Below are 21,269 nucleotides of genomic sequence, written 5' to 3' on the forward strand. Positions count from 1 at the left end.
CCATGATCACCACGGTCCAGAGTGATCTGGCTCCGCTTCCAACTCCTCCCATCTCCCTGAGGTTATTGTTTGGGGAACAAAGGTTTATGAATGTGAGAGGCTGAGCCTCACATAAATGGGGAGGCATGGCGAAGACTGACAGGATGGTGCTGTGGATAGGACATGGGAGAAAGCAAGACCAAGGAGAAGCACAATTCCTCATCATCAGGAGACTGTTCTCAGGGAGCACTGGGGTGGTGGTTAAAGTCCACTCTATCCTAAAGCAGGGTTCTATAAGCAAAGGCACAAATGCAGGGCATGCAGAATGAGCTTGGAGGAGGTACCTGATGGGCCTCAGAGGTGGTTGGAGGAAAGGCATCAGAAGTGAGTAAAAATGATCCACAAAAAGAACATCATGACCATGCACATCAAAACTTATACACAGCAGCTGCCTTGACAGTCCTGATAGTGACCTGACACCTCCAGAAAAGGCAATCAAAGGATCAAGGTGTAGCCACCATAAGACAAAAACCACCAACTTAGCCCATGGGTAGTGGCACTTCAGCCTTTGCAGAAGACTAGAAAATCTTCCTGGATGATATACCCTAATTTAGAGTTTCCATTTCTCAAGCAATACCATAACTTATTAGGAAAGAATGATGGTCCCAAAATCACCTTAAAGAAAAAGAAAAGAAAGAAAGAAAGAAAAAAAAGCGTTGTGTATTTTCCCAGCTCAGGGGGAAAGTGTTAGCGTTCAGCTTTGTCAGTCTCTAAATTCTGCTTCCAATTCAGAATTAAGCATCACAAATAAAACTGACACTTCAGAGGAAAGTCTTCAAGTTGGTCTCCAATATATCTCTCAGAAACAATTAAATGCATAAAAAAACTTGCTTCATTGCAGCCACTCTTCAAACAATTCACAGCAATTCCTCAAGAGTAAATTGCTATCATTCACTATTAGTAAGTTGGCTGCTTTTCTCCTTCTTCTCTTAAAAAAAAAAAAAAAAAAGAAAAGAAAAGAGCTATTCCTTTTCCATTCTTTGCCTTTTAATGGTGTTCTTGACTGAATTCATGGATATTAGTTTTGAGGCTGTAGAAAATTACAGTTTATAGAGAGAGGGGTTAACTAAAAATTTCAACAATCCCCAAAGGTCCCATAAAACATTAGAAAAATTTAAACAACTTCAGGGCAACAAGGAGGGGTAAATGGGTAGGGATCTCAGTGAAGAAGGATGGCATCTCTCACAGTGACAGGCGTAAGCAGCACAGTTTTTTTTTATATAAAACTTTTTTCTGATTATAAGATAATACCTATTTATAACACAAATTTTGGAAGATACAAATGCCAGAGCCACTGACTTTAGCTTCTATGAAGAGTATGAGAGGACTAGGGAGAACAATGGACAATTATTACTATTTTTTTTAGGCCAACTTATCAACTATGGCCCTATTCCAGGTTTTCTCAGACTGCCAATGTGGAAGGAAATGTGCTCTGGGGGGGTCATCCTGTAATTACCGAATGCCCCTGTGCCAAGGAGTGGCAAGACCCCCCCCCCCCCACAGAGTACAAGTTTATGTAATCTGTCTGCTCAGCCCAGACACAATGGTAGAGGGGCCAGTGTGGTCACTGGAGGAGAGGGGCAGGATTTCCTTTCCTCCTGCTAGCCAATCAGTGCTTGGATAATGATTCAATCACTAAGCATTGTTCAAGTACTGGGAAGAAATATCTCCTTGGGGCTCCTTTCCAGAACTAGTTACACTCTTATCAGTAAGACTGGTGGACTTGTGGCAGGGTGGGTGTGGGGGATGGAGAGGTGCATGTGGGCAAAGAATAGGGCCCAACAAACTCACCTCTCAAACTATGGGAAAGGAATCTAGAAGTATCTATCATAGAAGAAGAGAGTGGAAGATGAAGAGGAACTATATTTTCCCCTTGTGCTCTCAGTCACTTGAATGGTATCAACTATTTCTCTATGATGATTCTCAAAGCCAGATCTCCAAGTTTTCAATGCCTACCAAACAGTTCCACATGGAAGGTCCAGTTATACTTCATACTTGGCATGTGCCCACACCCCAGTGCACTGCTGCTTTTGGGTTCCTTTTTGTCTCACTTCTGGTGATGGTCCACCACCTTCCTTGTTGCCAGGGTTCAATATCTGGGAGCCATTCTCCACTTTTCTGTTCATGCCCCAGATTTAGTCAGCCACTCTGCCCTGGTATTTCTTTCTCTGTTATTTGTGCTACTCCTCCCTCCCTCTTTTATTTGTGCTACTACTCCCCACATCCAGACCTCAGTACAGATGGTACTGTAAAATAGTTAATCTATTACATTTAACCCTCACTCTCTAATCCAACCTTTGCTCATGTTGCTAGTGATCTTTCTACACTACTGTCCTGATCATGGCAATTCTCCAGTCCTCTCCACCCCCCACCCACCCAAAAGAGCACTTACTTCGCACTTATATCACTGAGTATATCACAAATCCAAACCTTCTAGATTAGTCCTCCATCTCTTGCCTCATCTCCTTTGAAACTGGACGAACCCTGTATCCTCCTCACCAGAACACAGTACTGACCATCCTCCCACATACAACTGAGCTTTCTTACTCACACCTTGTTCACGCTATTCCTAAGGATAGAATACTCTTGTCTCTTTGTTCGTCCTATTGAAATCTTACTCCTATCTCAAGGCCAATACCTCTGGAAAACCTTCCTATTCTTCACAGTCTTCCTCCAAGTTTCCAAAATGCTTCTGTTTGTACCTCTATTATAGCACTTCGTTTTGCCTCTTTTTATGCTTATTTGTTATCCCTCCAACCATAATCTCTTGAGAGGAAGAATCTGCGATCATTTATTTTTAAAACTCTTATATCAAGTTTCTCAAATGCAGTCACTGATCGCCCTTATAAGAATCACTCAGGACTCCACAGATTTCCATGTGCCTAGACCTCTGGAAACCAATGCTGGAAATCTGCATTTAAACAACCTGCCTGCTTCATTCTTGGGCTTATAAAGTTTAAAGCCACTGTACTACATTACCCAGAATGTAAATACTGCTGGTGGTAGGTATTCAACAAAGGCTCATGTGGCTAACAACATACCTGGTGGGCACAGCTGGCTTGCATTTGTTCTTTTCATAGACTCACAGAATGTCAGGGCCAAAGGACTTTATAGGTGCTATAACTGCTTCATTTTTTCAATTAAGAGATAAGAAAAGAAGAAAAGAGTAGAAAATAGTATCTTTTCAGGTAAACTCTAAAAAAGAAAGACTCATAACAATCAGACCAAGTAGGATAAAGAAGGAAAAGAATGTGTGAAGGGGCAGATTGTGTGAAGGGACAATTGTGGGTCAGATGGTTAGAAAACATGGCCCAGGTAAACATCATTGCTTGTCAGCTGCCTCAACTCCTATGCTGGTAACATGTCTCCAATAATTAATAGAGAGGGGGAAAACAAGGGGTAAAGCAGAAAATAAGAAAGTTAAAATAACCAAAGAAAATAAGTTATGATTATTATCAAGAAATAGGCATCTTAGAGATATAAGGAAAAAGACAAACTTCATAACAGCAACACTTATCTGGAACTTTGATGTGCTATGGGTCTCTCCTACTCCCCCCCCACCCCCAAGAATGTAGGTACCAAGAAGTAGGTACTCCAATCTCCAGATAAGGATTACAGATGAGGAACCTGAAGTCTGCAAGTCTGAAGTCTTGCCTGAGGACACACAGCTAGTTGATGCCGAAACAGAATGCAATCCCAAGTCTATCTGGCACCAGAGCCTCTGCTCTAGCCACTAACCCAAGGCTGTTGTAAACTGTCAGCCTGTGAACGATCAAAAAAACCCTTAAATGGTTGCAAATGAAGATATGGGGAGGAAAGAGTGGGAAGAGTACCAAAAAAGAAAAAAATATCTGAGGTAAAAAATCTGACAATGAATAACAAGAAAGGGGACATGTGCCTGGCTGGATCAGTTGGTGGAGTGTTGCAACTCTTGATCTTGGGGCTCTAAGTTCAAGCCCCATGTTGGGTATAGAGGTTACTTAAAAATAAAATCTTAAAACAACAACAACAACAACAACAACAACAAAGGGGACAAACAAAGAAGACAAAAGTTCAAGGTTAGTGTATTTTATTTTAGCATACTATTTCTACATGAGATGCTATGTGTCTGGCACCAAATGGAAGCAACTGGGTTAGGAAGGAATTTTTGAAAACTATATTTCAATGTTTATTCTCAGACTCCCTCACTGCCCATGGTGTAATTACCACAGAGAGATTGGGAATGGACTAGGTACAACCACAAACCATGTTACATTTATAAAATAAGGCATCAATTTCCTCTAACTTCCTCAGAAATTGGACAACTCTTTAACATAAATCATAGTGCTGCAACTCTATTTAAACCAAATGTTTCTCTGCAGGAGGTTAACAGGAATGAGCTAATCCAACTGCAGAATTTCCTTTTGAAAGACCTCTTACCATATAAAACTGTAAATGTTTAGTGATAAAGTTTTATTGGCATAATGAGGAAGTTCGGAGAAAGTCAAGAAAAAAAAAAAAAAAAGCCAAAGCAGCATATGAACTCTGGGCTATCTGCCATATTCATTATCTATTATTTCCACTTTTTTTCTTTATACAAATTAGTAGTGATTTACCAAACAATACAAAACACACACACACACACACACACACACACACACACACACACACAAAGGCAATAATATTTCAAAGATGTTTTTTCTAGTTTGTCATTTCCTCCCTTTCATCACCACATATATCATAAATACTTGTGTCCTTCCCATTAAAAAGAGATAAAACCAAAATACTAAATATTGTCATTCTGATAACACAGCTGGGTCCCCGAGGGAGTCAGGTAGCCCTGAATCTGCCCCTCACTGCGTCACCCCAAAAACCACAAATGACAGAAGTCTCTGGGAATCTTCATCCTTTCAACCTCCACAGCTAAAGGTGTAATGAGGGGTCTGTAGTCCTTGTAGTCAGGAACACTCCTGAGACAACACTGCTTTCTTAGACAATATGTTGCCAATGCAACACCAAAAAGTTCAAAGCACTTACAAAAGAATTTCATTTAGAGAAAGGGAAACATCCTGACTCCAGCTGCCTAACAAGGATCTAATAGCTCCCCCATAAATGCTGATTCTGACCTGGTATACTTTCAGATGCTTGCCCTCTATGATAATATGAAAAAGCACAAGGATCAGGTAGAAATTGGGCTATTGAATTATGACTTCAAATAAAAGAAAATATTTTCACCTTTCTGTACTTCCTTTGGTCACAAAGTCTCACTGCCATTTGATGACTTACTGTAACTAGGGTGTCTTGTAGACCACTTGGTTTCTTTTAAGAAATCATGGACCAAATAAGCCAACATTTTAAGAATTTAGTGAATACATTCCACACATATACTCCTTTTCTTTCTACTGCTCCCTAGATAAAACCAATGCCGCTGCCTTACTGAATTTGGCATCCTTCAGACCTGTAATCCATTCCAAATCCCAATCTCCATGTTGAACTGAGTTAAAACATTAAAACATCTTTTCTTCTGTGAATGAGTTTTCCAACTTGCTTAATCTCCTCCAAGACATCTGCTTTCTGATGAAACCCAGGAGCCTACAACTCTGAGTAGAATGTTCACTGTGTGGTCTTAAAACAGACATATGCATGGATTCCTCTTGCAATATGCACTCCAAATTTGGATAAAACTTTCTTGGAACTATTTGACATAATGTTCTATAAAAATTATCCAAGAGATGACACATTTTGAAGTTCCATACCTCATTTACTGAAATACATCCAAGAATAAAATTCATATGGAGGGAAAAAAACCCACAGCATCATTTTTTAAAGATTTGGTTATTACATCTAGGACTGTTCTAATAACTATCCTTTGCTGCCATCTAGAGGTAAAAACTATGTAGTGAAAATGAGAGTTATTTAAGTTATTAAGAAAACAAAATTAACTTGCACTATTCATGGCCTAGAAACAATGGGAACCCAGTAACTTTCCAGCAACTAAGCCTACAATGACCATCATCCCAAGCCACATTGTCTTCACCAAAGCATACCAGTATAGCTTAAAAGAAGCTGTACCATATTGTGTTCCATACCAATTGGTTTATCAGGTACATTTAAGTTCTAAGTAATCTGTGGTGCTCATTAAAAATTCACATGCCCATACCCTACTCCTAGACAATCAGAGTCAGGAGGTTCTAAAATGGGATGCAGACATCTGCAGTGTTTTAAAAAACCCCTACAGGTGGTTTTGATGAACACCTAGAAAATGCTGGGGCCATGAAGCCCTGGCCCTTCACAGTGTTGGACTTCCCACACACAGGCAAGACAGGGTTCCAGTGGAAAAAAAAAAACTTCTTTTTTTATTTTTAAGTAATCTCTATCGATACCCAATGAGGGGCTCAAAATTACAACCCTGAGATCAAGAGTCACATGCTCCACTGAGCAAGCCAGCAAGGCACCCCAAAACTTAAAGCTTACTTCTAAAGGAGGTTCAACTATGGCAGTGTCTTTCAAAGTGTGGCAGGCTGACCACCTGCATCAGATGAATCACTGAGAGTGTACTAAAAATGTGGATGTCCGGGGGCACCTGGGTGGCTCAGTTGGTTAAGCATCCAACTCTTGATTTTGGCTCAGGTCATGATCTCACAGTTCATCAGATGCAGCCCTGCATGGGGCTCTGAGCTCACAATGCAAAGCCTGCTTGGGATTCTCTCTCTCCCTCTTTGCCCCTCCCCCTATTCATGCGCCTGCATGCACGTGCACAAAAGCACACACTCTCTCATTCTCTCAAAATAAATAATAATTTTTAAAAATGTGGATGTCTGGGCACATCAACAGACAAATGAATTACAATTTCTAGGGGTAAGGCCCAGGAATCAACAATTTAAATGGGATTCCAACATAGATTTTTGTACACTAAGTAGGAGAACCAATCTAAATCTTGATAAAGCTAAAGGATATCACAGAAACCTATCTTGGAAAGACTATTAATGCTATGGCAACAAGATCAGCCAACTTGAATTAGTCCATCACTCATTTCAGTTGCAGCTGCCACTGCTTGTTCATGGTTTGGACAATATGGTTGATGTTCACATAGTATTCTGATTTCTGAAATGTTTCCTTCCTTTTTTATCTCTTAATATAACTTGGTGTTGTTTTCTCCTAGTTGTACACTTATTATAGAAAATGTAGAGAATACAGAAAATAGAAGAAAAATAAAAAGCACCTATAACTCCACTAACCAGAATTACCCCCTAACAGCACTGGTATATTTTCTCCTAGTATTTTCTCTTCAAACATAGAGTTCAAACATGTATATAGTTTTTAATCTGTCGCAAACTATGAGTCCTGGAGTTCTCTCTTGTCTAGCAAGACAGTGGATGCAGAATTGAATACGAGAGATGCTAATGTCTGGGAGGAGATAAGAGCCACGAACAAGGGTTTTTCATGTCCTTATTTATTGAGCTCAAAAGATACTACCTATGTGGTGAACATAAAGAAAACAAGATCTTACACATGTGAACATGGAGAAAACAATCAGACAGTACTCATTAACTTGCGTAATAAGCAAAGGGTCTAGGGGGCAAGTGGAGGTTGTGATCTAAGTACAATAGTATAATGGCATCAGATGAAAAGTAATTTCCTGCAGGTGATATAACAAGTTACTTGTGATCCCATTACAATAATTCGCTAGCTAACCCCAAGAGCTTTTGCCCCTTGGTGGCAGCTTTCCGCCCTAAGCTTTTTCCTAAGCCTTTTATCTGGATTAGAAAAGTTCTACTTATGTATGTAAGTAGAACCTATTCCCCCACATTAATCCTGTTTTTAACATTTCTGAATAAACATTTTCCTATATCTTCAAAAGCATCATCATTATTTAAAGATAGTATAATACTTTCACGTGATTATAATGTAATAAATAGTGTAAACTTTTGTTATAAATAATGCACAAATGAATAGCCTTGCTATTTATAATGCATCTGTAATTCATCTCTGATTATTTCCTAAAAAAGATTCCTAGCAATAAAATGAGTGAGTCACAGGATGTCAGTTTTAGGGATCTTGATACATGCTACCAAACTACTATCCCAGTCATTGCTGAGGCCACCCATCTCACCAAATCCTTACTGGGCACTGAGTTTTATTATTTAAAAAAACAAACAAACAAACAACAAACAAACAAACAAGATTCTGCCTATTTGAGAGGTAAAAATACTGAGTGAGTATTCTGGCACCGGAGACCATGAGGACAGGATGAAAGGAAGGAATACGAATACCATTTACAAAATGAGGAGAGTGATATCAGAGTATTAGCATATCTTTGCTATGTTTAGGATTAAGTATCAAAAAAATGTCAATAAGATGGGGCACCTGGGTGGCAAAGTTGCTTAAGTGTCTGACTCTTGACTTCAGCTTAAATCATGATCTCCCGGTTTATAGGATCAAGGCTGGCATCGGCCTCTGCAATGACAGAGCAGAGCCTGCTTGGGATTCTCTCCTTCTCTTTCTGCTCCACCACTTCTTGTGCACTCCCTCGTGTGCTCTCTCTCTCTCTCAAAATAAATATATAAACTTAAAAAACCATAAAAGTAATTTTTTTTAAATGTTAGTAAGAACACAGGTGCAAAAACTCTTCCAGCAGCTAGGCATACAGAAGATTGACTAAATGTACCAAAAGAAAGCATATGAAGCATATTCACCATATAGCTATCCTTAATTGAAGGATTCATATTTTTAGCTAAGTCCATGTAATGTTTATTTGAAAATCTAAATATGGTTGCTATAAAAGTCAGACGGCATTTCAAGTAAGTAAATGTTTATACAAAACAAAAAGACTTTACTGTACTTTACCAGTATAATAAAAACATGGAAACAAATTTCTATAGAATGGAAAACAATATAAGAAGGATTCCCATAAAATCAGTATTAGAAATCTATGATGAAACCGCAATGCCTTTTAAAAGATTTATATATTTTTTAACTTTTAAAAATATTTATTTATTTTGAGAGAGACAGAGAGAGAGAGACAGTGTGCATGAGCAAGCAAGGGGCAGAGAGAGACTGGGACAGGGGATCTGAAGTGAGGTTTGTGCTGACAGCAGAAAGCCTGATGCGGTGTTTGAACTCACAAACCATGCGATCATGACCTGAGCGAAGTCGTACGCTTAACCAACTGAGCCACCCAGACATCCCTAAAAGATTTATATTTTTCAGCTCATAGTAAAGAAAGGATGATGCAACCAAAGAGGGAGAAAATAATCATCATCACCAAATATGGATTACAATGGGAGAACTACAGTTAGCTGAGATATTTTTCCCATCTTTTTTACAAGTATTTTTATCCAAGAGTATTTTTCCCTAATAGATGAAAATAAGAGTATATCTCTGAGTATGAACTCAATCAAGCCTTTACTCTTTCACACTCCACAACTCACTCTCCCACTCAAGATCATTCAACATATCTGTGACTCTTCCCTCACTCCTTATATATTAACAGAGAACAAATATTAATACAATTCTACCTCCACAATGTGTCTTCCCCCAGACTTTGTCCTTCCTGTCCACTCCATACCACCCCCTTCCCTCAACACATAGAGTTTGTAGAATCACATACAATTTTCCCTATCTAGGCCCAGTCTATGGTCCGATTTTGCCTGTCGAATACAACCTAATTTGAAGTCACTCCATTTCTCAACTGGGCCCAATTTCCTACCTCAGTGACACTGCCAAAAATATTCTCTCATCCCGGTGCCAAAAGTATTCCTTTACTCTAGAATACCCTCCCATTCCTGCTATTAAAAATTCCTGCTATTAAAATTACCCTCCCATTCCTGCTTTTAGAGACTCAAGTCAAATGCTACTTTCTTCATGAAGCTCTCTTAGACCCCTCGGTTGAAATTAATATTTCCCTGACAATCTCATGACCCTTTGAGATTAATTTGGGCACTACTCTTGCTTATCTCCCACTATACTACGATTGCCAAAAAGCAAGAAACAATCAATTTATCTCTATATTTAGTACCATCTACTATTGAGGGCCTTGCACACAGCACACTCAACACATGCTGGCAGAATTGCTTTAGTAAATATTTTTCTTCAACTTGACAGTCTTTAATCTGATGTGTCCCCAGAATCTAGTGTTTCCAAAGAAGTCAAATCCCAGGCTGACTCTATGTCCTGTACAATGTCTGGTTCTCCACCAGCTGTACCATTAACTACCTTTTGTTCTTCTGTTTAATTCAAGATCAAGGAGGTATGCAAGCAGAGAATCCCAACACGGATCCCCAAACCAAAATCTACAGGCAACACTAAGCTTTCCCCTAAAGCTCCCCCAGGGCCTATGGATAAGTCCATTCACCACACTGGCTGTGGGAAGCTACACATCATAAGGACTGTCACCTCTAACACTTTCCTCCACATGGGAGGGAAAAGGTAAGTCATACCAATGCACTGTCTGGATACATCCATCTACAGAAATATCTGGAAAGCTAAAATTACCAGTATGAAGGCCAAAGAGGAAAGGCCATCTCTCTAAGAAATGGTGAAGCGGCAAAATGACAAATAATGCATTCACAAGTTGCTGGACCCGGTAAACAGGATCCTAAAAGAGCAGCGCATCTACGATTGTTTTACCTGTAGTGTGTATTTTTATATACACACAAACAGGAGTACATAGCCCAAATTCTTCCAATTCCTCATTCTATTTGTAATCCACTCCAAAGTTGGACCTTTTATCATTACCATGGGGTATGACTGAATTCATTAGAATGGTTCGAAAGTTTTCTGGTGAACTCAGAAGTAACTCTTGCATTTCACAGAACTTTACTGGATATTTTGCTAAGAGGATATGCTAGCAAGAATTCCTAATCTGCTTCAACTAAGTCAGATTATTTCCATCAAAATGGCAGCACAATTAAAATCATACTTTAAGGTCTAGCACTATGATTTCTTTACAACCAGGAGGAGAAAAAAAAGTGGTAATTCTTAGTTACAAAGAAGAAAGGAACAACAAAAATGAGTAACTATTGAATACATCCTTTGTGTCGGACCTGATAATCACTGGTGTAATATACACACTTGACTGCTGGCAGTTAGTCTTCTGTCCATTTTTTCTAGTAAGTTGCCCTTTCTATATATGCCCGGCCATGAAATCATTTTGCTAGACTTATAAGGAAAACCATTTTAAATCGGCATTTCTGCTTTCTAAAGCAATCAGGACATTTAAGAGTCAAAGGTCACCAATACTGAGATCTTTTAGGGAGATACAAATCACTGTCCTGGGTGTTTAAAAAAAGGCAACAATTTATCATCCCATCAGACATTCTTCAATCACATCACTTCCCCAAATCAGTGCTATAGAAAAACACAGTCAACTCAGCAAGACTCAAATTCCAATCCTAATTTTTTACTCATTTGACAATGAGCTTGGCATTCATCGTTGTAGGCCTTGAGTTTCTTGTATGTAAAACAAAAGAGCTGAATAATTCTTTAGGTACCTTGCAGTTCTGATAACCCATGAATACGTCCAACTAAGAATGTTGAATTCCACCAGTCATCTACAAGGCGAGACTCACTCCCCTGGCAGTAGTAAGCTAAAGTAATTCTTTCATCACATTTAAAACTCTCTTAATTAAGAGAAAGGTGTGTATAATTCAGTGTGGACAGAGCAACACAATAATGTTACAAGACAAGGCATTTTAAAAAATATTTATTTTTGAGAGAGACAGAGAGGGAGCTAGAATGAGAGGGGAGAGGCAGAGAGAGAGGGAGACAGAGGATCCGAAGGAGGCTCTGCACTGACAGCAGAGGCTGATGTGGGGCTTGAACTCAGGAACCACAAGATCATGAATTGAGCTGAAGTTGGAAGCTCAACCGACTGAGCCCCCAGATGCCCAGACAAATAAGACATTTTTGACATGAGAGACAGAGGTATATTGCACTAAGCGGCAGTCAGGAAAAAAAATTCTATGAAGAGCATGATGCAAGGATCTCTGTGATTCTGCACCAAGAACTGGAGACATGATCCTGGAAGAAATCCTGAAGGACAGTGCTTTAACCTTCTATCCTGGGATGGAGCCAGGAATACCATTGTCCACACTCATCCAGCCAAGCCTGGTTCAATGTGCTCATGTCACTGTACAAACACCCCTGGCCCACTCCAATTTCAATGAGGAGGAACAGGAAATTTGGGTAGCATTGAGCTATGAAATCTAAAGAGAGAGATGATGTGCAGCAGTCCCAGCAGGCAAGTGGCAGAGGGAGAATGCAGAGGAGGTCAGGTGAATTAAAAGCCTAAAGCAGAAAAGCCTAAGTTGAAAAGCAGTAAGAGACTAGTGGAAGGGAGTAGACTACAAAAGAAGGTGATGAATCTCTAACATAAAAATAAGAGAGAAACAGTTCAAAAGGAAGTGCAGAGTAATAACAGGTGGATGTTGCAATGGGAAAATGTGTAGAGTGGCTTAATGCCATGCCTGCATTATGCAGGTAATGTTAAGTGAACAGAGAATGAATGAATGAAGGAGAGAAGGGCCATTCAGTCAACATATAAGTGAGAAAATGTGCTAAGAGATGATAATGGTATATGATAGGGTCTGGAAAAGCAATTATGCCAGGTGACATTCAATACTGATAATTATGCTAAAGGAAATAAAAAAACAGGTTGAAACTGAACAGATTGAAAAGAAGCATAAAGCAGGAAAAACAAGCACCAGAAATATTCCCAGAAAAGCAAAAGACCCTGGGAACGTTTTTACCTTGTAGAGGAGCACAAAATATGTTGCATGTTGGATATTTCTAAATGGTTTTCTCCTAGGTCAGGAGACTCCTTAAAGGGCCATGCCAACCTGCCATAAATTAAAGAGAAGCAAGAAAAGAAAGACAAGATACTGTACAAAGTACTAAAAAAGAGTTGGAAAATAGTGACACTTCTATGGCAAGCACTAAAATCCTGTATTTAAATGGTAACAGTTCTAATCCAATTAAGACAAAAGTCTTTAAAATAACAAAGTCTATTTCAACAAAAGGATCACAAACCAAAAACCAAGCTAATTTTTTTAAATTTTTTTTATGTTTATTTATTTTTGAGAGAGCGAGGGACAGAGCGTGAATGATGGAGAGGCAGAGAGAGAGGGAGAGGGAGACACAGAATCCAAAGCAGGCTCCAGGCTCCAAGCTGTCAGCACAGAGCCTGATGCAGGGCTCGAACTCATGAAATGCAAGATCATGACCTGAGCTGAAGTCAGACACTAACTGACTGAGCCACCCAGGCACCCCAAACCGTGCTTATTTTACATCAATACGTGACACAATAAAAACGCATAAGCAGCTTACAACTGGGAATACTATTTGGAGTTCAACAAAATGGTGTTTGATCTGTAACACAACTGAAACATGAAGAATCTTGTCTCCTGAACACAATCCTATTTCTGCAGAAATGCAGACCCTCTGAAAAACAATAAAAATAAAAGAATCTATCCTAATATAAATTTTAAGTTAAATTTTTAAAAGAAAGCAGATAAAAACCCAAGTGAATAAAAACAAATCCAATTTGTAACAAGAATTTTAATAACCTGAAACTTTTGTGCTGGAGTCCTTCCTCAGCCTTTCATTTGTTTAGCTTCAGTGATTTCTGAACTAATTCCCTTTTAACTATTTGGAATATAGTATCTGTTTTAATAAGAATGTGACTAATCTAATATATGACTGATAATAATGGACTAAGTAATGGAGTAACTGATGTAAAATGCAATCCTCTCTGGAATATGTTTCAAATTCCTATTTTAAGGAACATGTGACATACAACTCAGGTTCTGACACTGAATCTGGGGCAGGGGTATGCAAACTGCAGCCCACAAGTCAAATGTGGCCATAAACATCTGTTTATGTATGCCCTGCAAGTTAAGAATAGTTTTTACATTTTCAAATAGTAAAAAAAAAAAAAAAAAAAAAAAAAAAAAGAAGAAGAAGATGAATATTTTACAAGATGTGAAAATTATGTGAAATTCAAATTTCATTGTCCATAGATAAAGTTTTACTGGAACACAGCCACACTCATCTGTTTACATATTTATTATGTATGACTGCTTTTATGCTACAATGGCAGAGTTGAGTAGTTGTGACAGTGACTGCACAGCAAAGCCTAAAATATTTACAATCTGGCTTTTTACAAAGAGGGTTTCTGACCTCTGGTCTAGTGTGATTTAGACTAGCAAGGAACTCAATAAGAGCTTAAATAATTTAATCAACTAATTTTTAAAAGAAATACTAGTAATTTAAGAATTCAATTAAGAATTCTGTGAGAGCTGATGAAAATAGGGAAACTATATTTCAAACTGTTTGTGATATTTAGTAAAATGTATAAAATCTATGAATGCATTAAAGTGTTCAACTAAAGAACATAAGATAAGAACAGGTCAAAGGATTTGTGCCACAAAATACTTTATGGTGTTGTTTTGAATCTGAGAGGGGAAATGGAAGTATTTCTAGGCCTTCCAAATTCCTGGTATTTTTCAAGAGATTCAGAGATAGTTTGCAAAATTATAGAACTACTATGCATGTAATTGGAGAAAGATGTATTAATTTGTATCTTTAAATGCTCACAATTGTTGTCAAGAACCACTTGTTTAATCACTTGTAAGAACCATGGAAATTGTATAGTAAAGTAAAACTAGCCCATGAAGGTTCTCTGTGGGTCCATTTGTTATATAATCTTTAAGTACAGAACATTGATTGTTAATGTAGCACATGCTCTCTTCTCTTTCCTTCCTCTCAGTTTTTAAAATGTATCCTGTCCCTGTTTTTTGCCTTTGAACATTTGTCTTAAAATAATAACACTTGTATTTTGGTTGAACCATATCAATGTATAAATTCCATAATGTAAGCAGATGTTTTACCCTCTAATTCCACCACAGTGTCTAAAATAGGGCCAAGCATGAGAGCTCAATAAATGATTTTGACGTTGATTCTCTGTTGTGTGTTATCAAAATCTACTGCAATTATTCCAAGTCTAAATTCCACATGTGGAAGCAATGTTTTACAACATCTACTCTGCATGGCTGCTTATAGATAAAATTAATACTGTAAAGGTCTAACTTCAGTGTGAGAAGAAGAAAAAAAAAATCAAACACTTGAAATATTCAGGTTTAAAAGATCCAAGGTGTTCCCCTACTTCTTCATCTCTTGGAGGAATTCACAGATAAAGCAATGATTTGAAGGCAATGCTATAACATGGTAATACAACAACAAAAATTACAATGCTCGTTTCAGCATTCTCAAACAAAATGAACAGTCACATTGATTCTAGGTAACAAAAGGAATTATCAGTTTATTATTACTTTTTAATTTTATTTATTTATTTTGAGAGAGATAGAGCATGAGAGAGGGAGTGGCAGAGAGAAAGGGTGAATCTCAAGCAGTCTCCACACTGTCAGTGCACAGAGCTTGACATGGGGCTCAAACTCACAAAACCATGAGATCATGACCTGAGCCAAAATCAAGGGTCAGACTTAATTGACTGAGCCACCCAAGTGCCCTGAAATTATCAGATTATAAAGCAAAATTCTGTTTTCTCCTTTCAAAACAAAATTTATAAAACTAAATACAAATATGATTAGAATAAAAGGTTAGTAGACACGGTTATACACAAGGATTTTCAATGTATTTTCAGAGAGAACTAGAATCTACCAAATCTGTCAAACGCCTGGGCAAGATTTTGATAATTCTTCCAGTGGATTAAATTTCTTTATTGTGGAACTCCGTGCTGAGGTCTTCAAGATGTGGCTATGAAATGAGTGCCACTCTAGGCACCAGATACTACTGGTACCAGGACCCAGATACTACTCTAGGACCCAGATACTAATGTAGGCACTGAGGATACAGCAAAAAACAAGGTAAACAAATCCCTGCTCACAGGGAGCTCATATTCTAGTGTGGGATCACACCAGAATGTAATAATTTAACAAGAAAATGTAATATACTAACAAATGTAATAATTTAACAAGGAAAATAATAGTTGGTGGTAAGTGCTCTGCTGAGAATTACCATAACATGATAATGTAATAGAACAACTAGATGGCTACTTCAGACTGGCTGACCAGGAAATGTTTCTCTTTTGGTGATGTCTGAACTGAGGTCTTAATGTTCTAAGAAAAGGCCAGTCATCAGAAATACAGGAAGAAAGAAAAAGGAATAGCTATTGCAAAGAGCCAAGACAGAATGAGCTTGGCCTACTGAGGCACAAAATAAAGGCTGGTGTGGGTAGAAGAGCACAAACTAGAGGGGAGTAAGTAGTAGAATATCTTGGCAGATACCAGTCATGTAAGTAACCTGGGTTGTATTGTGTGGGTCAGAGGGAAGCCACTGGAGGGTTTAGGCAGGAATGAGATCTGATCACTCTGGTCACTCTGGCTGCTAATTACAGAACAGTCCATAGAAGGACAAGACAGAAACTGGGAGTCCTGTTAGTTTATTGCAGTGGTTAAGGCGCATGATGACGATAGATAACATGTATTCTGAGGGAGTTAGGAGAAAAATGGAAAAAAAGGGATTTATGATGTCTTAGAGGCAAAGACAAGACTTGATCAGACATGAGGGGTGAAAGAAAAAAATAAATGAATAAATCAGGATATTCTAGGCTTTTGTTTGTGAAATTGGGTAATTGGTAATTTAATTTATTGAGAGAGAAGTCTGAAGAAAAAGCAACTAATTCAGTAGATGGCTCTCATTTTCATTTGACATTGCTATTAAATAAGCAAAGACTTGAAGAAGACAGCCAGGTGTGTGAGTCTTGAGCTCTAGGATCAAGTTAGACTTCCTGGCAAAGATTGTTCTCAAAGCCCAATGATACAACCTACTTATCTGTATCTCTGAGTAGTCAATGTTCTTTAAAAGAATAAACTTTGGGAGAGTAGGAGTTAATAGACACAATTTGATAACGATGCATATAAACAAAAGGGTTTGCAAACTATGAGCCTCTTGTAATTGATAAAGGATTGTTATTTTAGAGATGAGATTCTTACCACTGATAATTAGAATAATTATAAGAAATTTAAGTGCACAGACTGGTTTCAGATTGCCTGCCTATGAATCACAGCCTTCCAACTTAACCAACTAAACAATATTGGAGAAACCACTTAACCACCTAGTGCCTCAATTTCCTCACCTATAAAACAGGGATAATAGTGACTATATCACGGTATACATGTGAAGATTAAATGAGCTAGTACACATAAAGCAGTCAACACAGTATCTGGCACATAAAAACCACTCAACAAATGTAAGTTAGTATTATTATCTATAGTCTCCCTATACTGTATATAGAAGTGTGTTTACACTTGAGTTTTCTAGTTAGATGCTTGGTAAGAAGTAGCACTGAAGATTCAGAATGAGCTAGGGAAGCATATGAAAAGCACTCCTCAAAAAAATAGGGGCTGAGAATTTGGAAAATTTCTAAAATATCCTCTTTAAAAGTAGCTATACATGTGCCAGTCATTCCTACACCTCTAACTCTAGACCTGACCCAACCCAGGAGCTCCAGACTCATATACTGAGATGCCTGCTGGACACTTGACTTGGTAATTTAATAGGCAAGTTTTGGGGATAAAAAGGGAAAACGATCAATGTTCCCTTCAGTAATTGAACGATCACATGACCAATTCCAACTGCAGAAACTCTTGGCTCTGCTCCTTGAGTCCCAGATCCATGCTGGGAATGACATTCTCAGTTTTCAGCTTCATACTGAGAAAGTGCAGTTTGGTCAACTACATGAAACCTCAGGCGTTTTATCTGTTCACTTTAGCATTAATGTTTGGAAATTATGATTCTAATACATGTACTGTATACTATAAATCACTTCAAATAATTTCTTAAGGTGGGCAGGAAGGAAGGAAATAAGTACAATGAAATAAAATGAAATGTCAGATGCCATTAGATGACTCTTAGGTTCTGTTGTGTGAAGCAGACTGGCTGCACACTCTGCAGCAGAGGCAATTCTTGGTTGTCTTATTCTGGGCCATGACTCCAACCACCAACAATAATGTCAAAAGGATGACATCCCAGGTGGACTAGGACAGTCCCAACAAAATTCTAATAGCATGGCCTGTTGTTCTCAAAAATGTTTAACTGGGTGAGAAACTATACGTCTATCTATATACATGATCACTAAGAACTCTATAGCATCCAGCAGGCATGTGTGCACTTATTCAGCTACCATCTCTCTAACACCAGGTGCTAGGTCCCATGCTGGTCTCCAGTGCAATGCAGGATTCTAGCACAAAAATGGTAAGCCCTGAATAGGCCTTCAGATGTATGCAAAAAGGGTGATAAACAGATCGAGAGCTTCAGTAAAAGCCTCTCAGTTACTTACCACATCTAAGAAGACATGAGACCAGCAAAAATAGTAGATTTCCTTAGACAATAAGTAGATAACTGGATATGTTAGACAGATGTCATCCACAGTGTGTGTCAGTGTTTGGGAATCTGTATATTTGCATAGTTGGCTCTTGGAAAACATGCATAAGAATTCATGTCTGCGAATGTTGAGCTTTTGTTCTAGATGTAGATTATTGAGTGAATGACTAAATGCTTCTTGCTACCATAAGTGTGAATGGAAAACAGATCATAAGGAAATAGGTTTACTTTCATAAGCAAGTAGCAGAGCACACAACGGAATAAAGGCATCATTGCAACTATCTTTCCTTTCTCTGACTTAAGGCACTATTTTCCCTTTGACCTTCAAAACAAAATATAGTTCACACATTTTAGGATGACCCCATTAATGTAGTAGAATAAGGAAATCTGAGTTGGTTCAGTTGTGATTTCTTCTGATTTAGAAATACAATATAGATTACTTAGGCAAATCACCAATAAAAAATCAAGCAGATCTCAAGGAAGCTTAAATGCTCACTATGCTTAAAAGCAGTTAAGCGTATGCCCCTGAAACGCTTCAAGTCAACAATTTTCAAACCTTAATCATACAACTAGAAGGAATCTGAGGTGCAGGGTGATTCTAACTTACTACCTTGATGGGAATTCTGGCAACCTAGATGACGGAGGCTGCAGCACTTTAAAATTCTAACTAGATCCAATGTTTACAACTGTTGGTTGATTAAAACCCTTAAAAACGTGATCTCTAAGGACCCCTCAATTTACATATCATGATACTGAGGCTCGGCAAAGCCACATAGTAATAGGGGATAAAGTGTGACTTGGAAACTCAGGCACACTTGCATAACTTCATCCCAGACCTCTTCCTCGCTGTATGTTTCCAAGAACATTACTGAACTTTTCTTAGATTCTTATCCATAAAATTGAAAGTAACACTTATCTTTTAAGCATATTATGAAGATTAAATTAATTTGTATTTATAAAAATATCTGGCACATAATAGACACTCAATACACATTAATTTCTTTCCTTCTAAAGGGTGACTAACTTGAGAGACATACAGCTGGTAAGGGGCAAGAGACAAGGCTAGAACCAAGAAATAGGATCCCCTTCACCACTCAAAAGGAATTCAATTTCTTAACAGACTTCTATACTTAAATCACACCATAAAATACAGCTTTAAACACCTCAGTTGAGGGGGTGGGGGGAAGGGTTATTAAAGTAAATATGGAACACTACAGCCTGCAAAGAAGAGTGTTTGTACCTTTAAGCACAGAACGATATTTCCTAGAAACAAGTTGCAAAAGAGAAAGTTTAATGAAGTATTACACTGGCTACCTTTTTAAGAATGACATCTGCTCAGTCTGTACCTGAGGGATGCCCTTCTGGAAACAATGCTGTAGAACTTTGCATTTTTTAATGGATATTTCACAACACATAATTTCAAAATTAATATTTGCAGCATATATGGATCAAGTGTCAATCATGTACACTGCCCAGTGGACTGTACACATGAATCAGATTTTGGTTTTGTCCTAAAAAATCTTAGAATCTAGTAGAGAAGAGAGGCAGACTTTGGAGAATGATTAAAAAAGGTAACTGTATATTAACCCTTATGGAATCTGAAAAGTTTAAAGTCAGTAACCTGACATCTTTAGGTCTCATGTTCCTCTTCTATAAAATGGTTGAGTTCACAGGATGATCTCTATCTAAACCTCCTTCAGGGTCTAACAGTCCAAATAACATGATGATGATAGCAAGAAAAAACACAGTATATATTTACCTCGCACATATTAGGTGCCAAGTACTGCGCTAAAGTGCACCATTTGTATTATCTTTATTTAATCTTCACAACAATCTTTGCAATTAGCATTATTATCCTTCACGTACAGATGAGGAAAAGCAGACAAAACAGTCTAAGAGAGCTAGAGTTGCGATTCGAACAGAAGCAGTCTGAATCTAGGAGTTACCCTTAACCAATACGCCCAAACTCCCTGTATTCACGAAAAATCTCTTATGTGTTAAATATGTAAAAGGAAGAGCTTGGGAAAAGGGTCCTTCCTGACTGGCGGGCAGAACTGAGTTAATGTCACACGGTTTCACGTTGTAATAAAGCTCTCGCACCACTTCCTCTGCGGTGCTCCTGCACTCCCACAGGTAGGCACCTCACCGCGGGGACAAACGCTGTGACCGCCAGAGGCGGACAGGGGCACAGGCTTATCGAAACACTTGGGGTGGGGCGGAGGGAGCTCAGAGGAGGCCCCGCAGCAGGGTGGGCAGAGCGGGTACCTGGGCTGCTGGCTGCTCCTGCAGGCTGGTTCTCCCACCACTCGTCTCCAAGATCGTCTGCCATCTCCAGGCGGGACTAGGTGTGGGTGGACCACCAAGGGAAAGCGGACAGCGTCTGGTCTTCTAGCAGCTTCCAAGCCGGGAGGCCAGCGTTGGCAGCACGCGCCGAGTCTCTTCAGACACCGTCGCCTCCGCCCCGTGGCGATGACGTCACGCACCGCCCCGCCTCCCCAGGGCAGGCCTCCCCGCCCATCTTGTCGCAGTTTCCACACAAGTACTGATGGGCAAGATCTGTCTGGTAACTCACCCTCAGAAAAGCATAAAGACAAGAAAGCACATAACTCCAAAAAAGATTATTATCTTTTTAAATAACTTAAAAAAAAACTTTCTTAGTTTTTTTTTCTTTCTTTTTTTTTTTTTTTCCCTCTTGAAAAGCTATTGACGAAAGTGTGAAACAGGATGCTAAGACAATTTTTCCCTGTTCCGTTTCAAAGAACTTGTGCAGCGGGAAAAAAATTCAGCACGTGGGTATGTTTTCGTTTGTGTGTCTGTGTTTGGGCGCCTGTGTTTGTATAGTTTGCTCT

The 21,269-nt window shown here is 38.7% G+C and overlaps 1 protein-coding gene across 1 annotated transcript in view; it reads right to left on the bottom strand.

The window, feature by feature from the left end:
* Nucleotides 1-20,870, bottom strand: part of CMSS1 (cms1 ribosomal small subunit homolog) — a 390,723-nt gene extending 369,853 nt beyond the window's left edge. Inside the window, exon 1 of the mRNA XM_030328388.1 lies at nt 20,686-20,870. Coding sequence (XP_030184248.1) covers nt 20,686-20,749 — 64 coding nt within the window. The 5' untranslated portion in view covers nt 20,750-20,870. The remainder of the gene's footprint in view (nt 1-20,685) is intronic.
* Between the last annotated feature and the right edge of the window lie 399 nt (nt 20,871-21,269).

The sequence above is a fragment of the Lynx canadensis genome, chromosome C2, assembly GCF_007474595.2.
Source record: "Lynx canadensis isolate LIC74 chromosome C2, mLynCan4.pri.v2, whole genome shotgun sequence".
Lineage (NCBI taxonomy): Eukaryota > Metazoa > Chordata > Mammalia > Carnivora > Felidae > Lynx > Lynx canadensis.